The sequence below is a fragment of the Capsicum annuum genome, chromosome 10 (assembly GCF_002878395.1).
Source record: "Capsicum annuum cultivar UCD-10X-F1 chromosome 10, UCD10Xv1.1, whole genome shotgun sequence".
NCBI lineage: Eukaryota > Viridiplantae > Streptophyta > Magnoliopsida > Solanales > Solanaceae > Capsicum > Capsicum annuum.
In genome coordinates this window covers 45,767,884-45,794,996 of record NC_061120.1, presented here as the reverse complement: position 1 = coordinate 45,794,996, position 27,113 = coordinate 45,767,884, and the positions used below count along the sequence as shown (strand labels likewise).

At 34.7% G+C, this 27,113-nt stretch overlaps 1 protein-coding gene and 1 long non-coding RNA gene across 7 annotated transcripts in view; one reads left to right on the top strand and one right to left on the bottom strand.

The window, feature by feature from the left end:
- LOC107845500 overlaps nt 1-3,272 on the top strand; it is a 50,422-nt gene extending 47,150 nt beyond the window's left edge. Inside the window, exon 3 of the long non-coding RNA XR_001666872.2 lies at nt 2,822-3,272. This is a non-coding gene — a long non-coding RNA (uncharacterized LOC107845500). The remainder of the gene's footprint in view (nt 1-2,821) is intronic.
- LOC107845499 (ELMO domain-containing protein A) lies at nt 1,149-24,631 on the bottom strand. 6 transcript variants are annotated; one of them, XM_016689856.2, is made up of 11 exons: nt 24,035-24,619; nt 23,865-23,897; nt 22,372-22,478; nt 21,711-21,779; nt 21,448-21,563; nt 21,241-21,295; nt 4,324-4,444; nt 4,170-4,217; nt 3,944-4,038; nt 2,572-2,633; nt 1,201-1,419 (listed from the first exon to the last, which is right to left on the bottom strand). In XM_016689856.2, the coding sequence occupies exons 1-11, from the start codon at nt 24,120-24,122 to the stop codon at nt 1,395-1,397; spliced, it is 819 nt and encodes a 272-aa protein (XP_016545342.1). In that variant the 5' UTR covers nt 24,123-24,619; the 3' UTR covers nt 1,201-1,394. The 6 variants fall into 6 exon arrangements, with proteins under 6 accessions (XP_047253850.1, XP_016545342.1, XP_016545341.1 ...); XM_047397894.1 differs by lacking the exon at nt 23,865-23,897 and having other exon boundaries at nt 1,149-1,419; nt 24,035-24,625; XM_016689855.2 differs by lacking the exon at nt 1,201-1,419 and having other exon boundaries at nt 2,310-2,633; nt 24,035-24,618.
- Nucleotides 24,632-27,113: the final 2,482 nt, after the last annotated feature.

Below are 27,113 nucleotides of genomic sequence, written 5' to 3'. Positions count from 1 at the left end.
GGACGCTTTTTGTAAATATTTTATTTTTCATATTTTGTAATCAGAAAAAGATCACAAGTGGTCGCTTTTTGCGTGATATTTTTATTTTTATTTTTTTTTAAAAAAAAAAGATCACAAGTGGTCGCTTTTTGTAAATATTTTTTTAATCAAAGAACGACTACAAGTGGTATATTTTTAATTTATTTTTTAATAAAAATTGACAACTTGCGATCATTTTTTTTATTATTTTCTTTTTAAATTTTTTAATTAAAAATCGACCATAAGTGGTCACTTTTTGTAAATAATTTCTTTTTTTTATTTTGCTTTTTGCATAATATTTTTAATTTATTTTTAATAAAAATCGACCACTTGTGGCCGCTTTTTCAAAAGTATTTTTTTATAATATTTTTAATCAAAAATCGATCACAAGTGGTCACTTTTTATTTTTAAAAAACATAATAACTAATATAAGAATTTAAGAAGAATTTTGAAATGATTATTTCACAATTTTAAAACATAGAAGCGATCATGTAGTCGATTTTTAATTTAATTTTTTTTTACAAAAAAATGAGAAAATAGATAAGTAATCGCTTTTTGACGGTCACAAAAATTGTTTTTTTAATAGTGTAATAGGATTCCATTTTGCAAGAACCACCTTGCCATTAATATACCTTTTCTAAACAGGTGGTGCATCTTGCTCCGCATTTTTATTCAATTCTCCATTTAGCTTCTCTTCTTCTCTAGGCAGTCTTAGTTCAGGATGTAAGCTTTTGTATTCACTCTCTTCATGGGAGAGCTTACATGTATGATAACACTTAGGCATTATATCATACTGAATCTTCACCTTCTGCGCTCTTGTTTCCTTAGTCTTGTTATTAACTAAGTTGTGCGGACTTCTTATTTTCGATGCCGCATGTGTGTTGAATTTTTTTAAAAATACACTATTTTTGACGAATCCGACATGCATCCATTGATATTTTCTTACGAGTCCGAGCAACATAGCTTATTAAACACCTCTAGTTCCACATATAGGGAGTTTGGCAGCCAAGTCCACTTGGACTTTGACTCTTGGTACAACTAGGTTTTGCCTTATTAATTGTAGTCATATCCAAGTGAATAAGCTTTCCTACTGGGGATGTCAATGAAAATAGAGAATCTTTCACAAAGAAAGTAGGCATTAGATCAGGAAACGAAATCCATGCCATTACTTTTAAATTTGGCATCATATATGAAAGGTCTCATTTGTTATGTCGCTCCATCCTTTGCCGTTATATAGTACACATTTTTGGACATCATGTTCATGAAATCTCATCAAGTTAACCCTCATTAAAATGTGTCTATTCCTGAGTAAACTAATCTTGCAATCTCCCTTCACCTTGCATTGCTTCGATATTTGAATTCTCAAGTCCTCCAATTCAGGGCATCCATACGAAAATTTTCCTATCACGACAAATTGCAAATCCTCAATTACATTAATCTTTTGAGCCTCTTCTTCTATCCACGTAACTCCATTCTTATATTCCACAAGTTTCATCATAATAGAATCTTGTATTAATTTCTCTTCTTGTTCATTACTGACAGGTTTAATAAGGTCCACAGCATGCATGCATCATTAGGCAGATTAAGTGACTCACTAAGCAACGTAGGGTTTTTAAAAAAAAATTGAATGGTATAGTTCAGGGAAATTTGTAGGACTAGTCAGACAAATGATTGGCTGGCCAGCCACATCGGACTGATAAGTGGTCGGATCGGCCATACCGGTGGTGATGGTGGTGATAATCTAAAGATGGGGCTACCATCGATTTAGGTTGAAAAGTAATTTTTTCAGAAGTACTTTTGGTTGAGAAACAGTTTCCGTTTGACTAATAAATTTAAGTAGTAGTACACTTGAGCAGCAAGTGATGTTTGACCAAACTTTTCTTAAAAGTTCTTTTAAATATATTTTTTTCAAAAGTAGTTTTAGAAAAAACCTATTTTTTTAGCTTCTCAAAACAATTTATGCTACTCCCAGAAGCACTTCTCTCAAAAGCTTGGTCAAAATACCTAATTTTTTAAAAAATAAATATTTTTGAGAAAAAATAAACACTTTTGGAGAAAAACAAGCTTGACAATTTCTTTAAAAATGTTGACATAAATTCTCCAAAATTTATTGAGGACTCGAGAGGTCAGTTAATAGTTTAGCAGCTGTAGCACCAAATGCGACTTCATACCTCTTCAAGAATCACTTTTAGCTTTCACAGGCATCTTAAGTATCTCTTTTACACAGCCCATAAGGCAAAACTTCAAAATTGATTTAAGTGAGACATTTAGCTAACAGCTTGGTGCATCTGTAGTCAGAGAACAAATTAAATCATCCACTGCAGAAATCTGTTACTTCCTTTCTCCGCCTCTAAGAATCGAGAAGCATCTCATTCTAACAAAACTAGAAGTGCCACCATAAAAGACCATGACATAAGAAACCAACAAATATCACATAACAGGCAAGAAAATCACTTCCCTTTCGCTGATGTCATGACAAATAAAAAGAAGTATAAATGCCACAGCTACAATAACTATCAGTTAAGAAGTCTATATGAGGGCAAATCCTCCAACCTTTTTATGTTTCCTTGCAAAAGTTCCCTTTCAATTCGTCGACGAGTGGACTTCATAACTGTCTGCATCAAATGTAACAGATCTAACATCAGAACTGTAGGGTACTTGGTTCACATAAATGATTTCTGGAAAGGTCCTTTTCAAGATAACATCAGTCTGTATCATAGCAATCATCCATAGCATACATTATGCTAATATCAAACTTTGTGACTGAACAATAGTTAAATACTGAGAATGTATTTGAATACAGATAAAACACGAAGTGATGGAAGCCTTTTTGCAATCCATAGCAAAAACACAGGACTTTTTGCTAGCCTTGCACAGGAAAGGCATGCCTGAATTTATCACTTGTCTGGAACTCAATATCCAGCAACCGTTTGGTGGATTCTATGGGAAGAAAGAAATGCTAGAGTTTTTGTGAATAAGAAAAAGACGCATCTTAAGGATAAGGAATTGATGGCGTTGCTTAGTTTTTGGTGCAACATGGCAAAAGCCAAACTGAAACTTTTTAAGAGGTCGTTTATGCATGCATTAATTAATGTGTATTATGAATACCTTGTTTGGTACAATTTTTAGTCTTGTGTATAACTACACTCTAGTGTATTAAGGTGTGTATTACTAATACCACCCATTTTCTATGTATTAGTAATGCAAAAAGGCTTTAATATATGCATTAGCTTGATTAATGACATTACTACCCCTCAAAATATTTCTCATTCCTCTTTCCACAATTTTTTACAACTCCCAAATCATTTTTCCATCATATTATTTTGTAAAATATTATTTATTTTCTGTACTTTGCCATTCTTAGAAGATTCATTCTCATTGAAATTTTGAGGTCACAAGTTCATAACGATGATGTTTAAAATCCTCAAGTTGGGCAGCATCACCACCAGCCGTGATGGCTCATGGCCTGCGGAAAAAATTGGTAGCAGAACAGAAAATCCATGGCTGCCAACTATGTAATTTTGTTTTTTTGCAGGGAAAAAATGAGTTGGTGAGGAAAATTCATTTTATTGAAAAGAGAGAACACAAAGATAAGGATATTTTCGTAAATAAATATTATTTTATAAAAATTATGTAGTGCATATTATTTTTAATACATCACACCAAACAATGTATAAGAAATAATGTCAGCATAACTAATACAAGCATTACTAACACCATAATTAGCGTTATTCTTATACATTCTACCAAACGACCCCTAAAAGGCATATAAAAGTGGAAAAAGCATGGGAACTTCTAGAAGGCATATGAAACTGGATTTGACATGAGAAGAATTGAATTAGGAAAAAATGAATTTCCATATCCTCAACTAAATCTCACTAGTTTAAATGTACATGCAACTTCATAAAAATTTAAATGCACATACATTGAAGTCCATATATGATGCGTGCATGGCAAGCCACTGCTGATCCATCAGCTTAAACGTGATACAATATAGCAGATCAAACGCTGATTCATTTCCTGTAAAAAAGCAAAAGACATGCTTAGAAGGAAAAATGCCAAAATGCAGAAGCACTAAATGGGTAACACTTTACAGGGATAGCTATAAAAGGAACCAAAGCAGCTCTTCAGACTACAGTCAAGCAATTTACCTGCAAGAAACTTCAAAAAAGTTGCTCCCACCAGATTTCTTGGTTTTACTGCAGAATAGACATAATTGACTAAATGAATCAAAACAAGATCTCCTGGACTTAGATTTGTCATTTTACATTTTGCTGTAAAGAAGTGCATAGAAGGAACACATACTAGCTCCTATATCAAGCATCTGGATAAGCATAAATGTGATGTTGACACCAGCAACAGCAAATGGGTATTCCCATAATGCCCTGTCACCTTCCTGCTTTTGAAGAAGATCCTGGAACGATCTCTGCAAATAAAATTAGTGAGAAGAAGCTTATGAAAATAAAACAAAGTACTCCCTCCGTCTCATTTTATGAAATTTTTTAAATAAAATTATTATGTTAGAATTACATAGAGAAGAGTTTAAAATGTGAAAGAGTAAAATGGTTAGTTGAAAAGACAACATGGATATAAAGGCAGGATTAATATTAGTATTCCTTATTAGAAGGAAAAAGGAGTATCAATTTACGCATTAAAATTTTGCAATAGGAAATTATCCCAAGGACGGGAATGAGAACAAGTATTTGGAATGGCCAAAAGGAAAAAAGTAGACAAAGTATTTCGGTGGGTAAGAAATATGTGATAAAATGGTTAGTTTAAAGATTATTATAACTTATTTAAAAAAAGTATCAGCTTACGCATCAAAATTTTAATAGGAAAATCATCCAAAGAAAGAAATGAGAAGTATTTTGCAATGGACAAAAGGAAAAAGTAGGCCAAGTATTTTGGTTAGAGTAAGAAATATGTAAAAAAGATCATGAATTACATACTTTAATGAGCTAAGTAATTTTGTAGCATAGGGTTTTCAGCAACTAGTAAGAGAAACATTTAACGAAAAATGCTAATAGGACCATAACCAATATGATGATGTCAGTCGTTCTCTAACTTTGAGCAAAGTAAGGCAACTGTTTGAGGTAGAGAAAAAGAACAATGACAAGACAGACTTTCCAATATCCGGTAAACATAGTGGATAATGTTTTTTGTTTAGGGTTTATCGGAGAAGGAGAGATAACAGACAAGATTTTCTTATATTTATTCATGTGGTAGAATAAAAGAAATGTTTTCTGATTTAGTATAAAAACATAAAATGTGTGTAATCAAGGGCAACCATTCTGATAGAACATATTTGTAAATTTGGAGGTTATTATTTTGAAAAACTCGTATTATTTTGAAAGACTCGTATTATTTTGAAAGACTCGTATTACCTCCCCAGACCCCACTATGTGGGAATACACTGGGTTTGTTGTTGTTGTTGTATAACATCTAATGCCAGGAATTTAATGCAATCAAAGTGAATTCCCTAAATAGTCACTCAAGTTTTGAGAATTTCCTTCAAATATCACTAATGTTTCATTTAGAACCACAATATTACTCAACTATCACTTTTTTCCTCAAAAAATACTAAACAACTCCAAAGTATTCTTCTCTCTTAGTTTATATGTTGTGTCATAAAAATCACATTTTTTTAAAATAATAAATTATTTAACTCATCAAACTCATTTAACCAAAATTATAACTTTGTTCTTTTTTATTTTTTCTTTTTTTCTTTTTGAAAAAATGCATTAGTTTAATTTTCATGTTTAGGAATTCTTTACCACGCTTAATCTTTACCATATTATTTTACATGCAGATTAAAATCTCTAAATAACTTATTTAATTTAGTGATATTATTTTCTTTAGAAAACAACTGATCTTTGTAGGCAATTATATATAAAAAAATTGAATGATCATCTCGAAAAATAACTCTAGAAAAAAAAGGTATAAATACCTAAGTATGAAAAATTTCTTCTTAATAAATTAATGTATTTTTAAAGATAAATAAGATTATAATTTTGGTTAAATGAGTTTGCTGAGTTAATGTAATTTTTTTTAAAAAAAAAATGATAGTTTACTGATATGACATATTAGTATAGGAGGAGACTTTTGAGGAATTTAATAATTTTTTGACAAAAAATATTGATAACAGAGTGATATTATTGTCTTGGCAAAAACAACTGTGGTTTTTTATAAGCGACTCCAAAAACATGAATAAAGATCCAAGAAAATAACTTTAGAAAAAAAAAGAAATTTTAAGTAATGGTAAAAGATTTCTAAACATAAAAATTCTTTCTTAACAAATTAATATTTTCCTTTTAAAGAAAAGAACAAGAATATAAATTTGACTAAATAAGTTTGATGAGTAGTAAAAAAAAATGGTTTAATGACATGACCTGCCAATTAGAATAAAAAGATACATATGAGATATTTAGTTTTTTTTTTTTGGGAGAATAATAGTGATAGTTGAGCATATTATTCTCTCTAAAGAAACAAAAGTAATTTTTGTAGGCAATTCAAAAAATATCAGTGACCATTGAGAAAAATAACCCTTGAAAAATATATGTCAAGTTTTAGTACCGATAAAGTTTTTCTAAAAATAAAAATTTCTTTTTAATAAACTAATGAATTTTTTTGAAAAAATATATATATAATTATAGTTTGATTAAATGAGTTTAATGAGTTACATAGGTTTAGTATTTTTGTAAAAGGAGTTTAAATGACAAGGCATGCCAACTAAGAGAGGAGAAGGCTTTTGAGGTGTTCAGTATTTTTTGAGGAAAAGAGCGATAGTAAAGTGATATTGTGGTCCTAAATGAAATATAAGTGATATTTGAAGGAAATTTTCGAAACTTGAATGACTATTTAGGGAATTCACTCATGCAATCAACGCACATTCCTTCTAGAACTTCATATGAATATGTAATATTAAGAACTGGCCTAATTCATGCATTCTGATCGCCTGTAAGTTGGGAGAAAGTTTCGCTAAAATTTGGCTACACCAAAATATTTGCCCTAAATTACTTAGCTGGTTGTATAAGGGTGGGATTGAGTTCGGGTCATATAATCAAATGCAGTTGTATCTTGAAACTCTCTTTGTATACCACATAGCATTTTTTAATAGATAAGTAATTTACCATAAAGCAAATTATAATTGATTCCTTCTCTCCATGTATTCATTCCCGGGTAGAAGTATATTCCATGTATTACATGTGTCACTAGATCCAGCCAACCTTGCGAGTAATTTTTTTAATAATCGTAGTGTTCGGGCCAACTTGCACGCACCTCAACTTCCATGAGGTATTAGCTATCTCCCACCGGCACCGGCAATAACTCTGTTAATCAAGACTTCGACAAAAGAGAAGAAATCGCCTAGTTTTTTTTTACCTCCACTAGGATTTGTAACTGAGTAATCACGGTTCTCAACTCACTTCAATGACTGCTAGCCAATATTAGGACTCTTGTTATCTTTTTGGGCCTTTCTTTAAGCTAAATTTTCAAGGCCACGAATGTATGAGTGAGTTTAATGAAATATACTTGTGTCAAATGGTAAGTTTGGGATGGCACCAGCGTTTTTCACCGCCTAAAGCAATGAAGCGAGGCGATGGGCCAAAGCTTATTGAGGGTGAGCAAAGAGGTTTGACTGAAACAATCGTTTCTATCCTTGAAGCACGAGGTAGCGCGGACTAGGGGTGGGCATGGTATGGTATGGTACGATATTTGAAACTTCGGTATGGTAATTTTGGTATTCAGTTTTTAAAAGCATTATGCCATTACCATACCATATTAATTCGGTATGGTTCAGTATTTTGATGTTCGATTTCGGTGTTTTGCGGTATGTTAATCGATAACTATAGTTTGTTCAACTTCGACAATATACACTAGTATAATAGAGTATTACTTTGACTTTTCAAAAACACGTCTCCATTGTATCGTAAATACACATTACACATTACATATGTAGAAATATTCAAAAAGAAGTACAAACAGCTCTTTTTGTTAGTCAATTGCACAAAAAAGACATTACAATCAAGATAGAGTAGCAAAAGTTTCTATTATAATCATGGTCATTTAACCCCGAGGTTCTTTCCAGTAATAATCATGGTCAGTAACATCTACTTCACTGCTGGGGAAAAATCTTTTGAGGTAGTAGACATTAGCGAAGACCACTCACGATGGTTTTTATGGATTGAACGTAGAAGAAGATTTACAAGAAGAATCAAAATAGATGAAAAAAATTTAATATGGTCTGCGAGGCATTGAAACTAGCATCAAGGGGAACAGGGGGTTTCTGTGGAGATGGAGGAGGAAAATTGAGGCATACATCTATAGAGTTATACAGAATTTCAACCGGTATGGTCGTTTTGTTAGTATCAAAGCAGTGCTTGGCGATCAGAAATCTTCGGTGATTATCCCGGAAACAATCTATAATGGTAGATGGGCAGACATAGCGGAAAAAATTCTGGGTCATCTGCGGAGAACTTCAAAGCCTCCTAGGGTTTCACTGGCTAGTACATTCATGGAGGCGGCCTCTCGTGACTGGCCAGTCCATTCCAAAAATGCAGCCACTGAAGTTAGAAACTCCATCAAAATCAGACGTGCAGCAGAATCAGATAGTTCTCAATTCCTCTCAAAATGCTTAATTGGGATATTCAATGACCCTTTTAACACAAGTCCCAACTGCGACGTCATCCAGAAGTGGTTCTTAAAGAGAGAAAATCACTGTGGGTCTAAAAGTTAACCCCCTTTCCCACAACCAGTTTCTATTCGAAATGCCTTCCCGACAGGAGGCGGCATGGATTAAGGCAGGAGAATGGTTTTGGAATGGTAGAAAATTGACTCTCAAGTGGTGGCCGCCAGTGGCCAGAACTGAAACTGCTGCGCCAATCTCAGAATTTCAATGGATTAAGGCCATGGGCATCCCGCAACATGCTGGGACAGAAAACACTTTCAAGGTTATTGCTAATATGTGTGGGGGGTTTTGTGGATACAGATGAAGATGCAAAAAGGAGGAATCATCTATAACGGGCTTGGATTTGTGTCAAAAAGCCGGTGACGGGCCATCCAAACAAAATTAAACTGGAAGTTGGAGACTGGAACTTTGAAATCAAGATTTTAATTGACACCCATGCAAAATTCTAGGTCGCCGTAAACGGCAAAAGCAGTGCTGGAGACAGCAATGTGAGAGAAGATGGCAAAAAGGAAGCATTGAATCTCGCAACGCTAAAGTTGACTGACAGGCAGGTGGGTCAGCACGTGACTTGTCCAGAATTTTCAAATTTCTCTGATGGTGTGGACCCTCATCGTTCAAACAAGGAAATTGCAAAGGCCGACACTGTTAATGAGGCTGGATAAAGTCCAGTACAAAGATGGGCCAAAAAGAAGCAAACAACCTAGAACTTACTGGAGAGCAAAGGGGCTGGCCGAAAATAAATCTAGTTGCAGTACATCTACCAGCCTTCTACTGTTGAATCCTTTTGACCCATTATCAAAGGATACAGGAACTTCAAGTTTCAACCAGGAGAATGAAACTAACGGAACAGTGGGAGGGTGCACATCGGAACAGCTAGAAGCAGATGATGAGAGAGAAAAGATCCAAGTTCCTAGGGCACCACAATTTCCTCCCCAGAATAACCAATTGATCTGGCAAGCGCATCAGATTCTGATTTCTCTTCCCAGAATCTCTGTGACACTTCACCTCTATCATGCAACAACGAAAGCAGGCTCACCCCTACAGTCATTGAAACTTCCAAATGGACAAAGCTTGTGATGGTGAAAGCTTGTGATGCTTTTCGGGTAAATGTTGCTGGATTTGAACATGAACTTCTAGATATGGTGCTTAGAATGGAACAACAGAGACAATTCCAGCTTCAACAAAAACAAGCAATTCAGGGGCAAGATAACTCAAAAAAGAAGAAAAAGGGAGAGAATGAACTAAAGAAGCTTCTTTGTGACCTCATATATCATAATGGTGACAAGAGGGATGGAGGTAAGAAGTACAAAGCCTTCTCTGGATGAAAGTAAAGGTTTTGAGCTGGAATGTTAGGGGGCTCAACGACATCAGCAACAGGAGCACAATAAAGTCTTTAATCAGAAAGTGGAATCTTGATGTAATATGTTTTCTGGAAACCAAACTAGAGGAGTGTTCGAGCTTGATCGTTAATCAGATATGGGGGAACAGATGGGCCAGTTGGGCAGAACTAAACGCAAATGGTACAAGGGGAGGCACCATCATTCTATGGGACAAGAGAAACTGGGGAAATGTTAGCGCACATCAGGGAATCTATACAGTATCGTGTATGTTGGAAAAGGTGCCTGAAAATTTCAGATGGTGTTTTACTGGAGTTATGGGCCTCGTACAAACACTGAAAGAGAAGACCTTTGGTATGAACTTGCTGCAATAAGAGGTTTGTGGGATGGCAGTTGGGTCATAGGAAGCGATTTCAATGTCTGTCATTTTGAAAGTGAGAGATACAATTGCATAAGAAGGTCCATGGCTATAAGTAACTTCAATGACACCATTTCAGACCTTGGCCTCATTGATTTGACTTTGCAGGGGGCATTCTACACCTGGACTAGAGAAGATGATACAATTCAAGCATCAAGAATTGATAGATTCTTGATATCCCCGGAATGGAATGACTGTTTTAATGCAATCAATCAATTAGCACTCCCCAGTGTAGTCTCTAACCACAGGCCTATTCTCTTAAAATGTGGGGATTGGGAGTCTAATCCATCTTATTTAAAATTTGAAAACATGTGGTTAGAGGAAGAGGGCTGCTTGGAGAAGGTCAAAGCATGGTGGCAAAGTTACTCTGTTAATGGGACACCAGATTTTGTTTTATACCAAAAGCCCAGATATTTGAAGAAAGGCATCTCAAACTAGAATAGAGAAGTCTTTGGCAAAATTGACACCAACAGAAGCAAGGCACTGGAGGAACTAGCAGCTATTGAACAGGCTTCAGAGCATAGAGCAATGTCACCAGAAGAAAAATCTAAAGTTCTATGTTTCATGTTGGTGTTGCAAAAACTAGCAAAATTGAAGAAGGATCTTGGGGTCAAAAATCAAGATGCTTGTGGCTTGAGGGGGACAGGAACACGAAGTACTTACAGAAAGTTGCAAATGGTCACAGGAGGAACAACACAATTGATAAACTTTTATCAGCAACTATATACTAAAAATGAACCTTGGAGATCCACTTTTAGCTTTGAAGATATGGCATCCATCTCTCCGGATGAAACAAACGGGATGGAAAGTGATTTTGAAGAGGAGGAAATTCATGCTAACATCACGGTTTGTGCACCTGACAAGGCTTCCGGCCCTGATGGATTCACAATGACCTTCTTTCAGAAGGCATGGGAGGTCACTAAATATGAAGTAATCAAGGCACTAAACCCCACCCACCGCAACTGTCACATGGTCAAGTCCTATAATGCTTCTTTTATTGTTCTCATTCCTAAAAATAAAGGGCAATAGAATTAAAAGATTACAGGCCCATCAGTCTTATTGAGAGTGTGCATAAGATAACATCAAAGATTCCTTGCAGAGAAACTCAAAACCAAGATTGGGAAGTTGGTCTCAAGCTACCAAAATGCATTTGTTAAAGGTAGACAAATCTCAGATGATGTATTGATTGCAAATGAGGTGTTGGTTTGGAAGCAGAAATCAGGAGAATCAGGGTCACTGTTTAAACTTGACATAGAGAAAGCTTTTGACAAGCTTAACTGCACTTATCTCTTCACAATCTTGAGAAGGATAGGATTTGGTAATAGGTGGATCAGATGGATCAAATTCAGTTTGACAATAGTAAAATACTTTGTGCTTATTAACAAAGGCCCTGCAAGTTTTTTCTCTCCTCAAAAAGGGCTAAGGCAAGGGGACCCCCTCTCTCCCTTTCTTTTCATCCTTGCCATGGAAGGTCTTTAGCTAGATATCCAAAAAGCATGTCAACAACAATGGATTGAGGGCTTCAAAGTAGACAGTCCCAATGGAAACAATGTCACAATTTCACTTCTAATTCATGCGGATGATACTTCGCTGTTTTGCGGGGCAGATAGATCACAACTAGGGTTGGGCATAAAATACCAGAAACCGAATTACCGAACTGAACCGAAGAATTTGGTATTCGGTATTTGGTAATTCGTATTTGGGATGGTAATTGGGAGTAAAATTTTAAAATTACGGTATTTGGGTTCGGGATTGGTAAAAGATATTACTACCATTTGGTATTTACCGAATATCAAATTATTGTTAACTGACCATAGTCTATACTCATAGGCCACGAGTCCAAATTAATATTCTACAAAAGGTCAAAAAAATCCCACAACCTAAAAGTCTATAATACTATATTAATTTTAAAATGAAAATCACTTTTAAAATTTTTATTGTTAGCAGCAGTGGACAACATGTTCAAATATGCATTTATTGTTTCATATTACTCGCGTTTTCTTCATTTTGGTTCTATCTATCAAGACAACCTGAACTTGTCTAGTCTTGATGCAACTTTTAGGTATATCTAAGTTATGTCCCGTGGGAGAGTTGATGCAGAGATACTCATTTCCTGTCATATCTAAGTAATCAAAAAGGTTTGACACTATGTTGTATGATTTTAAATATCTCATAAGTTTTTCTTGATGAAAGGGTTAGTAAATTCTTTTATTTAAACTCACTCACTAGTCACTACGAGGCAAATATTTGAGGAATAGATGTGGTTATTATCTTACAGAGTCATTTCTGCATTAAACAGTTATTATGTTAAATCAGCAGATGATGAATGAGCTATAAAAGATCACTGATGAAGTGTTAAAAAGTATTGTTTCCATAAGGCATAGGGTAGAAACTTTATCTTGTGTTTTGATTCAGTTTTAAAGTAAACTGTTAGCTTTGGCCTAGAGTAGAGTCTACCAAATTTAACTTTAATATGGTATTACCAAATACCGTACCGAACCGAAGTTTAATTTACCGATTACCGAATTACCAAACCGAAGTTTAATGGTATGGTATTTGGTATGTACTTTCATTTACCGATTATCGAATTACCGAATTCGAATTATGATAATACCGAACCGAATACCGAACGCCCACCCCTCACAAATGATTAAGCTAAACTTGATTCTACACATCTTTGAAGCTGTCTCTGGACTTCAAACAAATATGTCAAAAAGCACTATCTCTTCAGTAAATTCAGTGTACAATCTGGCTGAGCTAACAGGAATCATGTGCTGCAACATAGGCTCCTTTCCAACAACTTATCTCGGGCTGCCTTTAGGTGCAAATTTCTAGGATAATGAGATTTCAAGACCGGCTTCAGCATGAAGCAACTGAAGCCAAGGCTTTAGGCCCCTAATTTTTGGGAGGCCCACTTTTAGGAATTATAGGTTTATAGTTCTGTAAATTGTTTTCACTAGAAAATATTGAGAACTTTTTCATATTTTTCCCGTCTCATTTTAACGTTGTTTTAGCTCAAAAAAATTATCACTTTAATATTCAAGACTAAATTGACAATTGTTTCCAACTTCACCTTTAACATTAAAAAAGATTTCTATTTAATACTGCTCAATACTTTTAAAAAAATTAATAAATAGGAGTAACTTAGTAAACTATACCATGTGTTTTATTATTTGCTTAATGAATGTGAAAAGAATTAAAATAAATGTTGAAGTGGGACGGGGGAGTAGAAAGGTAAGAAATATTTTACCTTTACCCCGCCTAAAACCATCCATATATAAATTTTCATGAGAAAACAAACAAAGGCCTCATTTTGAAGTTTTTCTTTAGGCCACCAGGTATATTGAACCGCCCATGTGAGATTTGGTTTGGAATAATTGAGAAGGTTGAAAAAGATTAGCCACATGGGAGATGCAGTATCTCTCTTTCGGAGGAAGAGTAACATTGATTAACAGTGTAATGGACAATATCCCTACTTACCATATGTCTCTTTTCCCAATTCCCACAAAAGTTCTCCACAAGCATGACAAAATTAGAAGGAATTTTCTATGGGAAGGCAATAGTGATATAAGACCCAAAAATTGTGACTAATTTATTTTGGACCCTCCCTCATGTTTAATGATAATTTTTGACTTGATTCATGATAAGGGATGTTAATGGGATGATTTGGGAGAATTTCAGAATTTTCAGAAAGTGTTCGGTGTCATTTCGGGACCCCGAACCAGTGAGGGTCCGTGATATCGGCATGCCACGTTATGTGCATGCCGCGATAAGGGTGAGGCACTCCATGTGCTTGTCGCGATAGTGGCGTGCCACACCGCCCAGTTCCCTTTTTTTAGCTTGGGATGGGGGCTTTATGGTCCTTAACCTTTAAAACGACTTTAAACATACTTTAATCCTTATTTCTCACCAATTAGCAAAATTACGCGAAATAGTCTTGTGGACCCTTGTACTTATCCGAGTTTGTAAAGTGAACACCTCTACTTAGCTTTTGGTCGTCTGAACCCTTTAACTCATTAAAACATAATATTTTAAATCCTCTTGATCCGTATGTGGCATTAAATTGGTGACCTGGAAAACGAGTGTGAGTGAAGTTGACATTTTTCATTTAAAAAATATTTTTAAAAATTTAAAAAATAATTTATTTTAAAAAAAGGACAATTTTTTTTAAAAATCCCAAAATCTCTCTTCTTCATCTGCCCTTCCCCCTCCCCACCCCTACCCTGCACCACCACCACATCATTAGTACTAAGTAAATCACCAACTATACATAAGTTTTATAAGTATCCGGATCCGATAAATCCAATTCGAAGGGAAATTCATGCTCCTTGTAGGAATTCAAGATTTGGGTATAAGCAATTGAAGGGTAAATTGGGTTATTCAGCTCATGAAATGGGTAATTTGATATCGAATAAGTATGAGGAGAGTAAAAGTAGTGATTTTTGTGGATTTGCCAAAAGATATTCAAAATTGAAAATTGAAAATTTATTATGTTTGTGTATTTGAATTTATAGTTGAAATTTAAATTAATTAGAGAGGAATTTCAAGTATTTGGAATGAATTTGATGCTCAATTTGTGAGCAAACATCAAGAACATGATTATTGAAATTTTTCTACAATTTGAAAAAGTTATTCATTTAATTAAATTTATTTTAATATTTAATTTCTTATGTGGATATTGAAAAATTAATGAACTCCGTGGATAAGCTTGAAAAATCTTGAAGTTCAAGTTTGAAGAGCAATAAATGAGTTTTTGTGGATTTGTCAAAGATATTCAAAACTGAAAATTGAAAATTCATTGTGTTTGTGTATTTGAATTTATAGTTGAAAATTTAAATTAATTGGAGAGGAATTTCAACTATTTGGAATGAATTTGATGCTCAATTTGTAAGCAAACATCAAGAACATAATTAAAAAATTTCTACAATTTGTATAAGTTGTTTATTTAATTAAATTTATTTTAAAATTTAATTTCTTATGTGACATTTAGAAATGACGTGGAATTTAATGCAGCATTTAAAAATGATGTGGAGGCTGACATGAAAGCTGGCGTGGAGGCCGTTGTGTTACACACACCAAAATAGGGTTTAAAATGTAGTTTTATTGAGTTGAGGGTTTAGATGATAAAAGGCTAAGTAGAGGTGTTTACTTCACAAATCGAACAAGTACAAAGGTCCACTAGATCATTTAATCGTTCTTTTCCCTTTATCAAACACGGGGGTTTCCTCAAGAATTCAATTCTTCGGACTCTAAACTCCGATCCCTCTCAAAATTTTTCCGTCATTCAGGCATGTTGGACACTCCCTACTTATTTTATTATTGCATCAATTTACTTAATATTTAAGTGTTATTGAATGTTTGATTAAATTGGGGTTGAGGGATTTTGATTGTTAAACGCTTGCATTGATTTTCCGTTGTTTTAAATGGTTTATTCATGGTTTCAATGGTGGATTGTGAACTGAATTTGTGTTCCATGGAAATGGTGGTATTTGACAATATGGTTTTCATAATGTTTAACGATTTTGGCATGATAATGACATGAACCTCAACCTATATCACAATTTGGTTTTGAACAAGGATTCTATAGAATTTAACTCATCTTTGAAATATTGCATTACATTAAATGGAAAAAACGTAAAGAGGTTTTGGAATACCCTTGGGGACTATGGTTTTGGATTTTAAACAGAAATTTGGAGTCAAATTGGTTAAATGGTTATGGTTTGGCATAATTGAAATAGCTTGCAAGTCTATTGGTATAACGATACCAAATTCGAAAATGCCTTAATGAAAGCCTCCATGGTTGATGTTATGTGTAAAACTATTTTAATTTGGGCTTAAAGAAAATTGTGTAGTTCACCAAAAAGGTGTAGTCCCGAGGGGACCAACATTGTGAAACCACATTTGCGGACGTTGGGGGTCCATGACCACTGTGTCTGTTTTACATATATATTTTGGAAGGCTATCACCAAGGTGTCTTTAGCCAAAGCTCCTCGATACATGCGGCTAACATGGACTGGGGCCCTTTCGGCAGGGAAGCCAAACCCATATAGCCCGTGGGTGCCTTTAGATCAGTACGAACTACACAGTTCAGGATTAAGTTTTCAAACAATCTGTTTCATGCCCCTTGCTCCTATCCCGGCATCATATATATATATATATATGTATAATTGTGGTGCATGTGATTTATGACTGGATTTTTGGTATGTGTATATGTTTTACCCCTTTTGCTTGGGGTTGCAAGCCATTACTCGCCGTACTGACCGTCCCCGAACGCTACATCATTTCATGATGTAGATTCCAAGGACTTTTCTTGCGACCTTGTGCAGCATTAGGTGGTTGGGTTCTTTGGTTGGACAGTTGTTGAAGTGGTGACCCCTCCCTCATTCGGAAGGCCTGGTTTCTTCCAGTCATTTATGGTTTCAATACTTTCTCTTGGTTTTCTTTCGACATAGTCGGGGTCGTGTCCCGACTTGGTTAGTACTTCTTTGTTTAGAGGCTTTGTGGACAGTGTTGGAAATTTCTTTGTGGAGTTAGTTTTAGACTCTCAAACTTGCTTTTTTGGTTTTTATATCTCTCATACTATTGATTAGCTTCCGTAGATTATTATTATTATTGTACTCTTGAGGCAAGTCTAAGGGGGTCATCTCCGTCCTTGGTTGGCTTGGGATGCCTGGCTGCGACAGGCATTGGTTCATGTCGTGACAAGTGAGGATCTTAAATTCCACTTGGTTAAATGGCCAAAAGTGACACAAACTAAGTCCCAAGGGGGTTTGGGTATCAAAGATCTTGCAGCTCACAATAAAAGCATGATGAAGAAATGGTTATGGAGGTATGGAACTGAAGACGTTGAATTGTGGAAAGAGGTGATCAAAGCTAAACATGGGGAGCGTACCCCTGGTGCACAAAAATTTCGGCAAATGCATATGGAGTTGGTCTATGGAAAAGCATCAGTAAACTTTGGCCTGATTTTGCTGAGAACATCACTTTTAGAGTGGGGAATGGCTCTCGCATCAAATTTGGAAGGACATATGGTTGAGGAATACAACTTTGAGTGAGGAATTCCCAAGTTTGTACGCCATTGCAGCTGAACCAGATTCTACCATAGCATCCAACAGATTAGATGACACTTGGGACGTAAGGTTCAGGAGAAACCTTCATGATTGGGAACTTAATGACATCTTCGACTTTTTGCCAAATTGCAGCCTTGCTCCTTTTCACCCCAAGAGCCTGATAGATTGAAATGGGATAACTCAAGAAAAGGCCACTACACCGTCAAGGAAGGCTATCACAGCTTATGCTCAAGGAACTCCATGTCTGACAAATGGCAATGGAAGCTTATATGGAAGACTAAACTACCTGTCAAAGTGATATGTTACAGCTGGACTGCACTGATCAACTCATGCCTCACGCAGGATAATCTCTCCAAAAAGAAATTCCAGCTTGCCAATAGATGCTACTTCTTACACAAGCACACATAAAGTGTTGCCCACTTCTTACTGCACTGTCCAACTGCCTCGGACCTTTGGAATAAGTTCTGTTGTTTTTTTGGTTTTTCTTGGGTCATGCCCTTCTCTGTTAAGGATGCTCTTGAAATTTGGAGTTCACAGGAAGTTGACAAAGCCATCAAGAGTATCTGGATGATGATCCTAGGTGTTATATTTTTGTGTTTATGGATAGAGAGGAACAAAAGATGTTTTGATGGAATTTCAACTTCTAGTAGTCTTTTGCGAGGTAGATGTCTAGTTAGCCTCTTTAGCTGGTCCAAATTGACCCCTGTAAATAATTTAGAACTCTTGGGTTTTGTTAGCTCTACAGCTTCGAAAGAAGCTACAAATCCTTATTTTTTGGGAGCTTAATTGACCTATCCTTGTAATGTTTGCAACTTCTTGATGCCCTTGAATGAATCTACTTACTTCATCCAAAAATAATCTGTTATTGATGCTTCTTCAAAGGTCGGGGAATTTTCTTCTTTTTCGTTTCACTTGTATTCTTTGCGCTGACACTTTTTTTTCTTTTCTACTTTTATTTTTCCATTGCTTCTATAATCTTCTTCAACAATTCTTCCTTTCACGTTCTTGATAAAATTGTTTTGGCGCTTCTACCCTCTTTTATTTTCTCTTTTTTGTCATTTTATTTGTTAATTTATTTAATTGGGTAATCTTATTTCATGGGGGGCTCGGAGCACTTCCCAGTTGTGATGGGGTTGCACCAGGGATCAACTCTTACCCCTTTTATTTTCCCTGATGATGGATGCATTCACCCGGGACATACAAGGTGCGGTGACATGGGGTATGTTATTTGCAGATGACATAGTTCTGATTGATGAAACTCGCGATCGAGTTAATGCTAAGTTGAAGGTAACCTTAGATTCTAAAGGGTTCAAGTTGAGCAGGACCAAGACAAATACTTGGAGTGCAAGTTTAGTGACGTAATTCATGAGATTGATGTGGAAATGAGGCTTGATACACAATTCATCCAAAAGAGAGGCAGTTTCAAGCATCTCGGATCTATTATCCAAGGAAATGGGGAGATTGACGAGGATGTCACTCACCATATTGGTGCAAGGTGGATAATGTGGAGGCTCCTCCCTAAAGTCTTGTGTGATAAGAAGGTGCCACCAAAATTTAAAGGCAAGTTTTACAGAATAGTGGTTAGAACAACTATGTTGTATGTGGTAGAGTGTTGTCTAGTCAAGACCTGTCACATTTAGAAGATGAAGGTTGTAGAAATATGGATGTGTGCACATACTAAGAGAGATAGGCTAAGAAATGAGGATATTCGAGAAAAGGTGGGAGTGGTTTTGGTGGAAGACAAGACGAGAAGCAAGATTAAGATGGTGCAGGCATTTGAGAAGGTTGTAGAAATATGGATGTGTGCATATACTAAGAGAGATAGGCTTAGAAATGAGGATATTCGGGAAAAGGTGGGAGTGGTTTTGGTGGAAGACAAGGCGAGAAGCAAGATTAAGATGGTTCAGGCATTTGAGGAAGAGATGCACGGACGCCCAAGTCCGAAGGCCTGAGAGGTTGGTTATGGACTATCTTAAAAGAGGTAAAGAAAGGCCGAAGAAGTATTAGGGAGAGGTGATTAGACAGGACATACCGCAGTTTCAGCTTATCAAGTCGTGACTTTAGATAGGATGGTGTGGAGGACATAGATTAGGATAGAAGGTTAGTAGGTAGAACTTAGAACTGTGTTGTCTAGTTGTATGTTCTTATTAGCAGTCGTAGTATTGCTCCTATACTCTCTTGTCCTTCAATTTATGTTACTATCTGTTGATTCCTTGTACCTTGATTTTCATATTGTTATGTTGTAGTTTTTGTTTTGTTACTATCTGTTGTTTTGCCATTAGTTATTGTTTCTTGTACCTCTATTACTTCTTTTGCTTGACTGCTTTGGACTGTTTTTTCTCAAGTTAAGGGTTTATCTGAAATAGACTCTCTACCTCTGTGATGGGAATAAGGTCTGCGTACACTCCCCTCGCAAACCCTACTTTGTGGGATTACATTTAATAGTCTCTCTACCTTTGTGGTGGGAATAATGTTTGCGTACACTCTCCTCCCAGACCCTACTTTGTGGGATTACATTGGGTATGTTGTGGGGTAATATTATTTAGTTTGTTAATTTATTCAAATTGATAATCTTCAACTTTTCTTTTTCTTCTCTGTTTTTACAACTTCATTTGCTTATATTTTTGAATTCTTTTTGCGAGTTTTTTTAATTTCGTTATTTTATTTATCTCAGCAAGGTATATTTTCAGATTTTTAAATAAATTACAAGCAAGTGCTTCGCTTCTCAGTTTAAGCAAAGTAGACCCTTATCACTTTTTTGCACTTCTCCCTAAACACTATATGGCAAATAATTAGCTGGAACAGACACTTTTTCTTTATAATGGTATGTTAATCTGGAACTTGTTCCGCATAGATTTTTACAGTTATGTTGATTTTGCAGCCTAAATAGGTCCAAAATGCGCAACAAAATAGATCTAACATGTCAATTATCAGCTTCATACTCTACAGTCTATCCAACAAATTTGTTTGATTTTACAAGTCAGTTGAAATAAGGATGTGACTTGTAAAACATTTTCTCTTTTCCATTGTCAACCAAGATCTACAACAATCTACGTAAAAAAGGGCAACTCGGTACATGAAGTATCTTGCAAGGTCTGGGGAAGGGCCTCACCCCAAGGGGGCATGATATAGGCAACCTGCGATGACACAAGGATCAGTAGTTGATTCCAAGGCATCTTCAAGGCTCCCTTCAACACCAATATACCTATTTATCCAGAAAGTTGGGAAGAAACAAAAGATCTACCTGATTTATCTCGTGTTTATTCTTAAGTCACTCCTATTACCTTTAGACAAAATTATTGATCGAAACACATACCCAGTTTTAAAAAAAAAATTAGATGCTATGGTATCTCAAAGAAAACAGAAGGGTGTCTGCTAAACTTTTCTGTTTGACAATAGCAAGGAATTGCAGAACACTTGAACCATCCTTTAAGATGCCCATCAACCAACACCCTCCCAACTACAAATATGTTTTTAAAAGTTGAGGAATCAAATAGAATCATACTTTGGCAATTGCATCAATTTATTAACACATCATCCGACTAACAACCACCATTTCGGAGACAATCATTAAGACCAGTTTAAGAAGAAACAATGATTACCAAAAAATAGCACTTGTTAATGCTTAGAATAGCTTCTAATTATAGGCATAAAAGGTTTACAGGTCACTATGTCACCTCTCCATAAAGAGAAGTCAGAAAGAGGACGTACCGGGAAATTTCTCGCAAAATATAACAAGTTCTCCAGTGATATGAATCCGGCACCCCTATCGAAACCAATCAAAACATGTCAGTGGTGAACCAACAGAGGAAGGACCAGAAAGGGCAGAAGAACGCAAAATATCGATAAGCGCAGCCACCAGTGCTTTCTTGTTTTTGGATGCCTTGAGAGGGGAAGGAATGAGAGATGCTGATGTACCTAAAGTCAGTAGATGGATCCTTTCCTTGCCAACCCATTTCCTTCCATTGCTCAGATATTAAACCATGGAGTTCTTCCACAGGGAAGGCAGCTTTCCACAATGCTCGTAAAGCTTCCTTTTGGTAAAAGAGAGAGAGCGAGAGAGAGTGAGAGATGAACAGTGAGAATGTAAATTCAACCTTAATGGAATGGTTAAAATCCTTTAAAATGTTTGTTCTTAAGTCCATAAGGACATGGCCAAGACATTTTCAAATAGAGAATACCCGGTGTTCAGGATCTGAACTATCATATGCAACATCTATACGGTATTGTAGTCTCTGCAAGCATTCCTCCTGACATTAACAAAGTGGAAGAGAACACCATAAGTGCCGATGTGACAAAGACACTCCATACTTCATCACAGTGCTGTGAAGCTTAACATTCTTAATAACATATTTTCTAAGAATAGAACTGGATAAGTTGACATAAGTGGGGAACTGGAATGGCAATCTCATCAAAACTATCAACCAATTATCTAGGGATTGCGGAGAAAAGGGGAGAGCGTGAAAAATTAGATATAAGACATTCATGCCTGAGACTTGGCACAATTAAAAAGAGGGTTAAAGAATATATTAACCTCAACATGAGCTCAATTAGCCAAATGACTAAGAAACCAAATACTATTCACCACGACAATTCACTACCACTCGCAACACTAGCATATTCCTTATTCATCGTAACTTTAAAATGTAAAATCTTGGATAAAACAATCAGAAAACAAATTCTGTATAGCATAGTGGCAGTACCACAAAGAAATCCTATCCAGAATACAAACTTCTAGTAAGAGAGGATCAAAAGAGCCTAATACTGCATTGTGTTTTCTGCACTCCTAGAAATTTACCTTGTAGGAGCTTAAACTTCATATAGCCTGCAGTAGAATATTACCTGAGCTGGTGTCAGTTCAAATGATGGACGGGCATCAATATCGCTTCCCTGGGCACAAACGCATGAAAGGCCTCTGCCAAGCCATGCTGCTGATCCTGCCATGACCTCTGCAGTAACAGAAGGAAATAATAATCTAAATTAAATGGGAGGTCATGTTGTCAGTAACAACATGCTTCATTATGTATAGAGATAAAACAAAAAAAGATAAGACGTAAGAAGAGAAATGCATCCTTTTTTTATTGTTACGAAGAGAAGTCGATCCTTCATTTATTTATTTTCCTTTTCTGGGATTAGGAGTCATGTATCTTTCTAGACACATAGCGAAGACATCCGATGAGCAAAGCTTCATAACTAATGACGAAGTGCTATGAATGCATCAATTCAGCAACTATGATAAGGTTCAATTAGTACACGAGTGGGTACCAAACAAAAGATCGCAAATGTTACAGAACAAATATCATGTGATACACTACGCAGCTGGATAGTAATCCCAACTGCAAAAATTGGTCACTGAGAAGTGGAAGCGTCTGTATACTTTTTTCTTTGTCATAGTTTAGATCAGGTTGAACATGAGAAATAAGCACCAAGAGAGTGCAGTTACAGCTGTACAAAAGCCGCAGGGAATGTTGAACATTTATACCATTCAAGTGTCTTAACATTCATGAACTAACCTTCTTTACACACAACAAGAAGAAAAAAAACATCTCCCGGCATGGAGTTACCAAAACAAGAACCACGTTCACACAACTTTACCAGCCAATTGCCTTTGCCAATTGTCTATCAAAAAACAATTCCCATTTGGAAGCTAAAATCAGATGCAATTATGTAATGTAAATTCGTCAAAGAAAGAGGAGAATTTGATAGGGCAGTTCAATACACAATCCTGCTTTCTGATAAAGTGCAAACCTCAGATGATCAGTCTGGTTAAGTAATCACGGTATTTAATAGGTACCCCGTATCCATATGCATCCCATACCACTCCCAAAAGATAACATCAATGGCATTCTCAACCACTCATTTCTAGTGTTCTGTTCACTCTCAAACTATCAGTGTGATAGTTGGGAGTCATTTAAGCTACTCTTCACATATTTCCTTATATGAAAGGCCAACAGCCGACATTCAATTTAACCTACACACTAGAACTATAGAATAATAGTTGTCAAATCATGCATTACAATTTCGACATAATGCTGGTTAAAGTTTTTTGTCGGCCTTCGACAACAATGAAATAGATTGCTCTATAGGCAATGGTTAAAGTTTCTTGTCGTCCTTCGACAATCAAATAGACTGCTCTATAGGCATATTGATGCTCTAGATATTTAAACACTGCCATTCCACAATTTTCCTGAACAAATAACTCAATTACATAAATAAATCAATCCATTACCAAAATATATACATGCATATTTGTTACTAAACTAAATATAAAAGAAAACAGTCATGAAAAAGCTAGGGCACAAAAGAAAATTTGCTGAAATTGGATGCAAACTCACCAGAAAACTCAGTGCAACTAGGCCTGACTAAACCTAATTTAAATCCACAGATAGAAACTCAGATAAAGAAAGCAATAATAAGGAATAGAGTTATCAAAAAAGAGCATATGTTTGCGGTTATTGAACGACTATAAAGAGAGAGAAAAAAGATACTAAAAAAGGGGATATACCAGAAGTAGAATGGCAAGTACTATTTCCTCTATCGAATCCTTGCGACATCCTCCTCACTGCCACGAAAGATTCTCCGCTATCCTCCATTTTACCAATTTAAACAAAATTAAATTGAACTAAAAATTGAATGCTAACACTAAAAATCTACCGACACAAAATAAGGGAGGTTTGTGATGATTTTTAGGAATAAGTCCTTGTAACTTGTAAGCCAATGAAGACTTCCTTTTATGGAATTGAACCAAAATGTGGAAAATTGGGATCAAGAAAATGGAAGGTTTCTTTATTGACGCCGCAAGATCTGCTACATGAACAACAAAGCCATGGAAGGAAAGTTGTTAAAAGTATTTATGACCAGCTAGGAGATATAGTTATTGTGTGTCTATATTACGAGTTGTGTCTCTCAATTATGAGAGATTCTTGATACGAAATTTTCGTTTCTGGATTTTTTTTCTGATCATCAATCATAGAAAATGGAAAGTAGAAGATCACGGAAAATGTGACGTTGGAGTAGAGGCAGCCAAGTTGCCAGAGGGTGGGGGATCGAGGGTGATGTAAGGAGTTGTCATAAATTAGAAGGGAATGAAAAAACTAACAATTAAAATTAAAATAATTCTATAAAATTAACACTTAAATTCTAAACTTCGATAAATAGTCACTTGGGAAAATAATTCCAACCGAATAGCTATTTGGCGTGTGTGGAAAGTGGGCATCATTAGTAATGCTAATTGTAATAGATACCCATATTATTTGAATAAAAAAGTCGTTACACCACAAACTTAACAACAAGACAAGTCAATTACTATTTAAATTTCTTCCATATTATTTTGTATTCACCAACATTATTAAAATGACATACTAATTGTTTTGTTTAGTTTTACTTATTTATACAATAAAATACAATATCATATACTTTTAATAAAATACAATTGTTAAAAATATATATTTATATATAATAATAATAATAATAATAATACAGTTTCTATGCATATACATATTCTATATAATAATTATATTATTTTTATACACATTCTATACAATTTTTAACTACAATTATTATTTAGATACATTTTTTATACGACTCTATATAGTTTCTACATGCATTCTAAAAATGTATCAATCTAATATAAGAGAGTATCAATTGAGTATATGGATACTGCAAGTGTATTAACGTAGTATAAAAGTGTATTAATGTGGTATAAAAGAGTATCAATTGGGTACAGGGACTACATGTGCTTGCATAGAATTTCCTTTCTCTTTTTTAAAAGGTGTATCAATATAGTATAAAAGTGTATCAATTGAGTATAGAGACTGCATATGCCCAATTGGGTTAAATGGCCAAAAAAGGGAATTAAAAATAGTCGACTGGCTATATTTGTCCATCTTTTCAAATTGTGGCAATTTTTTTTTAGAAAGGTCAGCCCATGTCCTTTTCCCTGAATTATATTCCCTCTGTTTCATATTAGTTGGCCCTATAAATTTGGTACACTCATTAAGAAAAGTATTTATTAGGATCCTATTTTACCAAATTAGTGTTAATAATTATGCTTTGAAAATATAAATTTGAATATATACAACTTGCTTAGTCATTTAATTGTAAAAGGTATTATTGGAAGAACATATTAAAATTCTATTGATTTCATCAATGGGACAACTAAAATGAAACAAATATTTTAAAAAAGAGGGCCAACTAAAATGAAACGGAGGGAGTAGATGATCGTAAAATTAAGCTAAAAGAATAATAATATAATAAATGTATTTATTTTATCATGAATAGAACATATTAAAATCCTCTTGATTTCATCAATGGAACAACTAAATTGAAACAAATATTTTTAAAAAGAGGACAAACTAAAATGAAATGGAGGGAGTAGATTATCGTAAAATTAAGCTAAAAGAATAATAATATAATAAATGTATTTATTTTATTATGAATGTCTATTACGATGTATAATAAATGTATATTTATTAAGATGTAATAAGTATCTATCATAGAATATTTATATTTTGGACAGAAATTACAAAGAATTTTTCAACAAAATAGAATGTTCTTTGGAAATTATCCCTCATTCCTCAAGAAAAAAAAAAAGAAGTCTCTTATATTTCTTATTATTTTTGTATTTATTTTATTATTTTATAACACGTTCAGTACTTTACCGTTTCAAATAAATATTTTTAAAGTATTATTAAAGATAGAAGCAATTTTTTCTAGTAAGTTCTACAGTCGAACTTTGAACCATGGCTCTAAGAGGGTGTTTGGGTAAGCTTATTTTTTTTTGTCAAAAATGGCTTTTAAGCCATTTTTTGCTTTTGAAAATGTTTGATAATTCTTAAAATTGCTTAAAAAAAGTCAATTTTGACTTTTTAAAAGCCAAAAGTAAAAAATAACCTTTCTCTTACTTTTTCTTTTGGGGGGGGGAGAGGGGGGGGGGGGGGGGGGGCCAATTTAAGTTGATCAAGCAAATGACATATATGTCCCTTGTAATTGTCCCTTATTTCGAATATACCCTTTTGTAGCCCTAATTTTCTTTCACTACCCAACATATTCATTTTGCTCTCAAATATACATACATACATACATACATATATATATATATGCATTAAAATATATACTAATTTTAATTTGAATCATTTTAGCAATAAAAGTTAATAATAATCAACTCTATATATTATTAACAGTTATAAGGGTATTTCAAATATTTTGACCAAAAAAAGTTCTTAAAAGCACTTATTTACCAAACACATCAATAATTTTTTTTTCAGTTTCAGCACTTTTACTCAAACACGTAACTGCTTAATTTTAAAATAAGATCAACACTTTCAAAAGCACCTTTAAAGAATTTTTTAAAAGTGAAATTGAGCAACATCGATATTAGATTTGTTGATAGATATTGTTAAACTACAGACTTGTTATCTCATATCAATTTTGTTTTTATATATATAGCATATGATAGCGTATCGTGCAATTTGCTCCTACAGAGCATTCCTTAACTTTAATTGTAGAATTCATGAGAAACATACCGTAATCATAAAAAATGATTTTGTATATATGATTTTCGTTGTAAATAGATTTGATAGCCA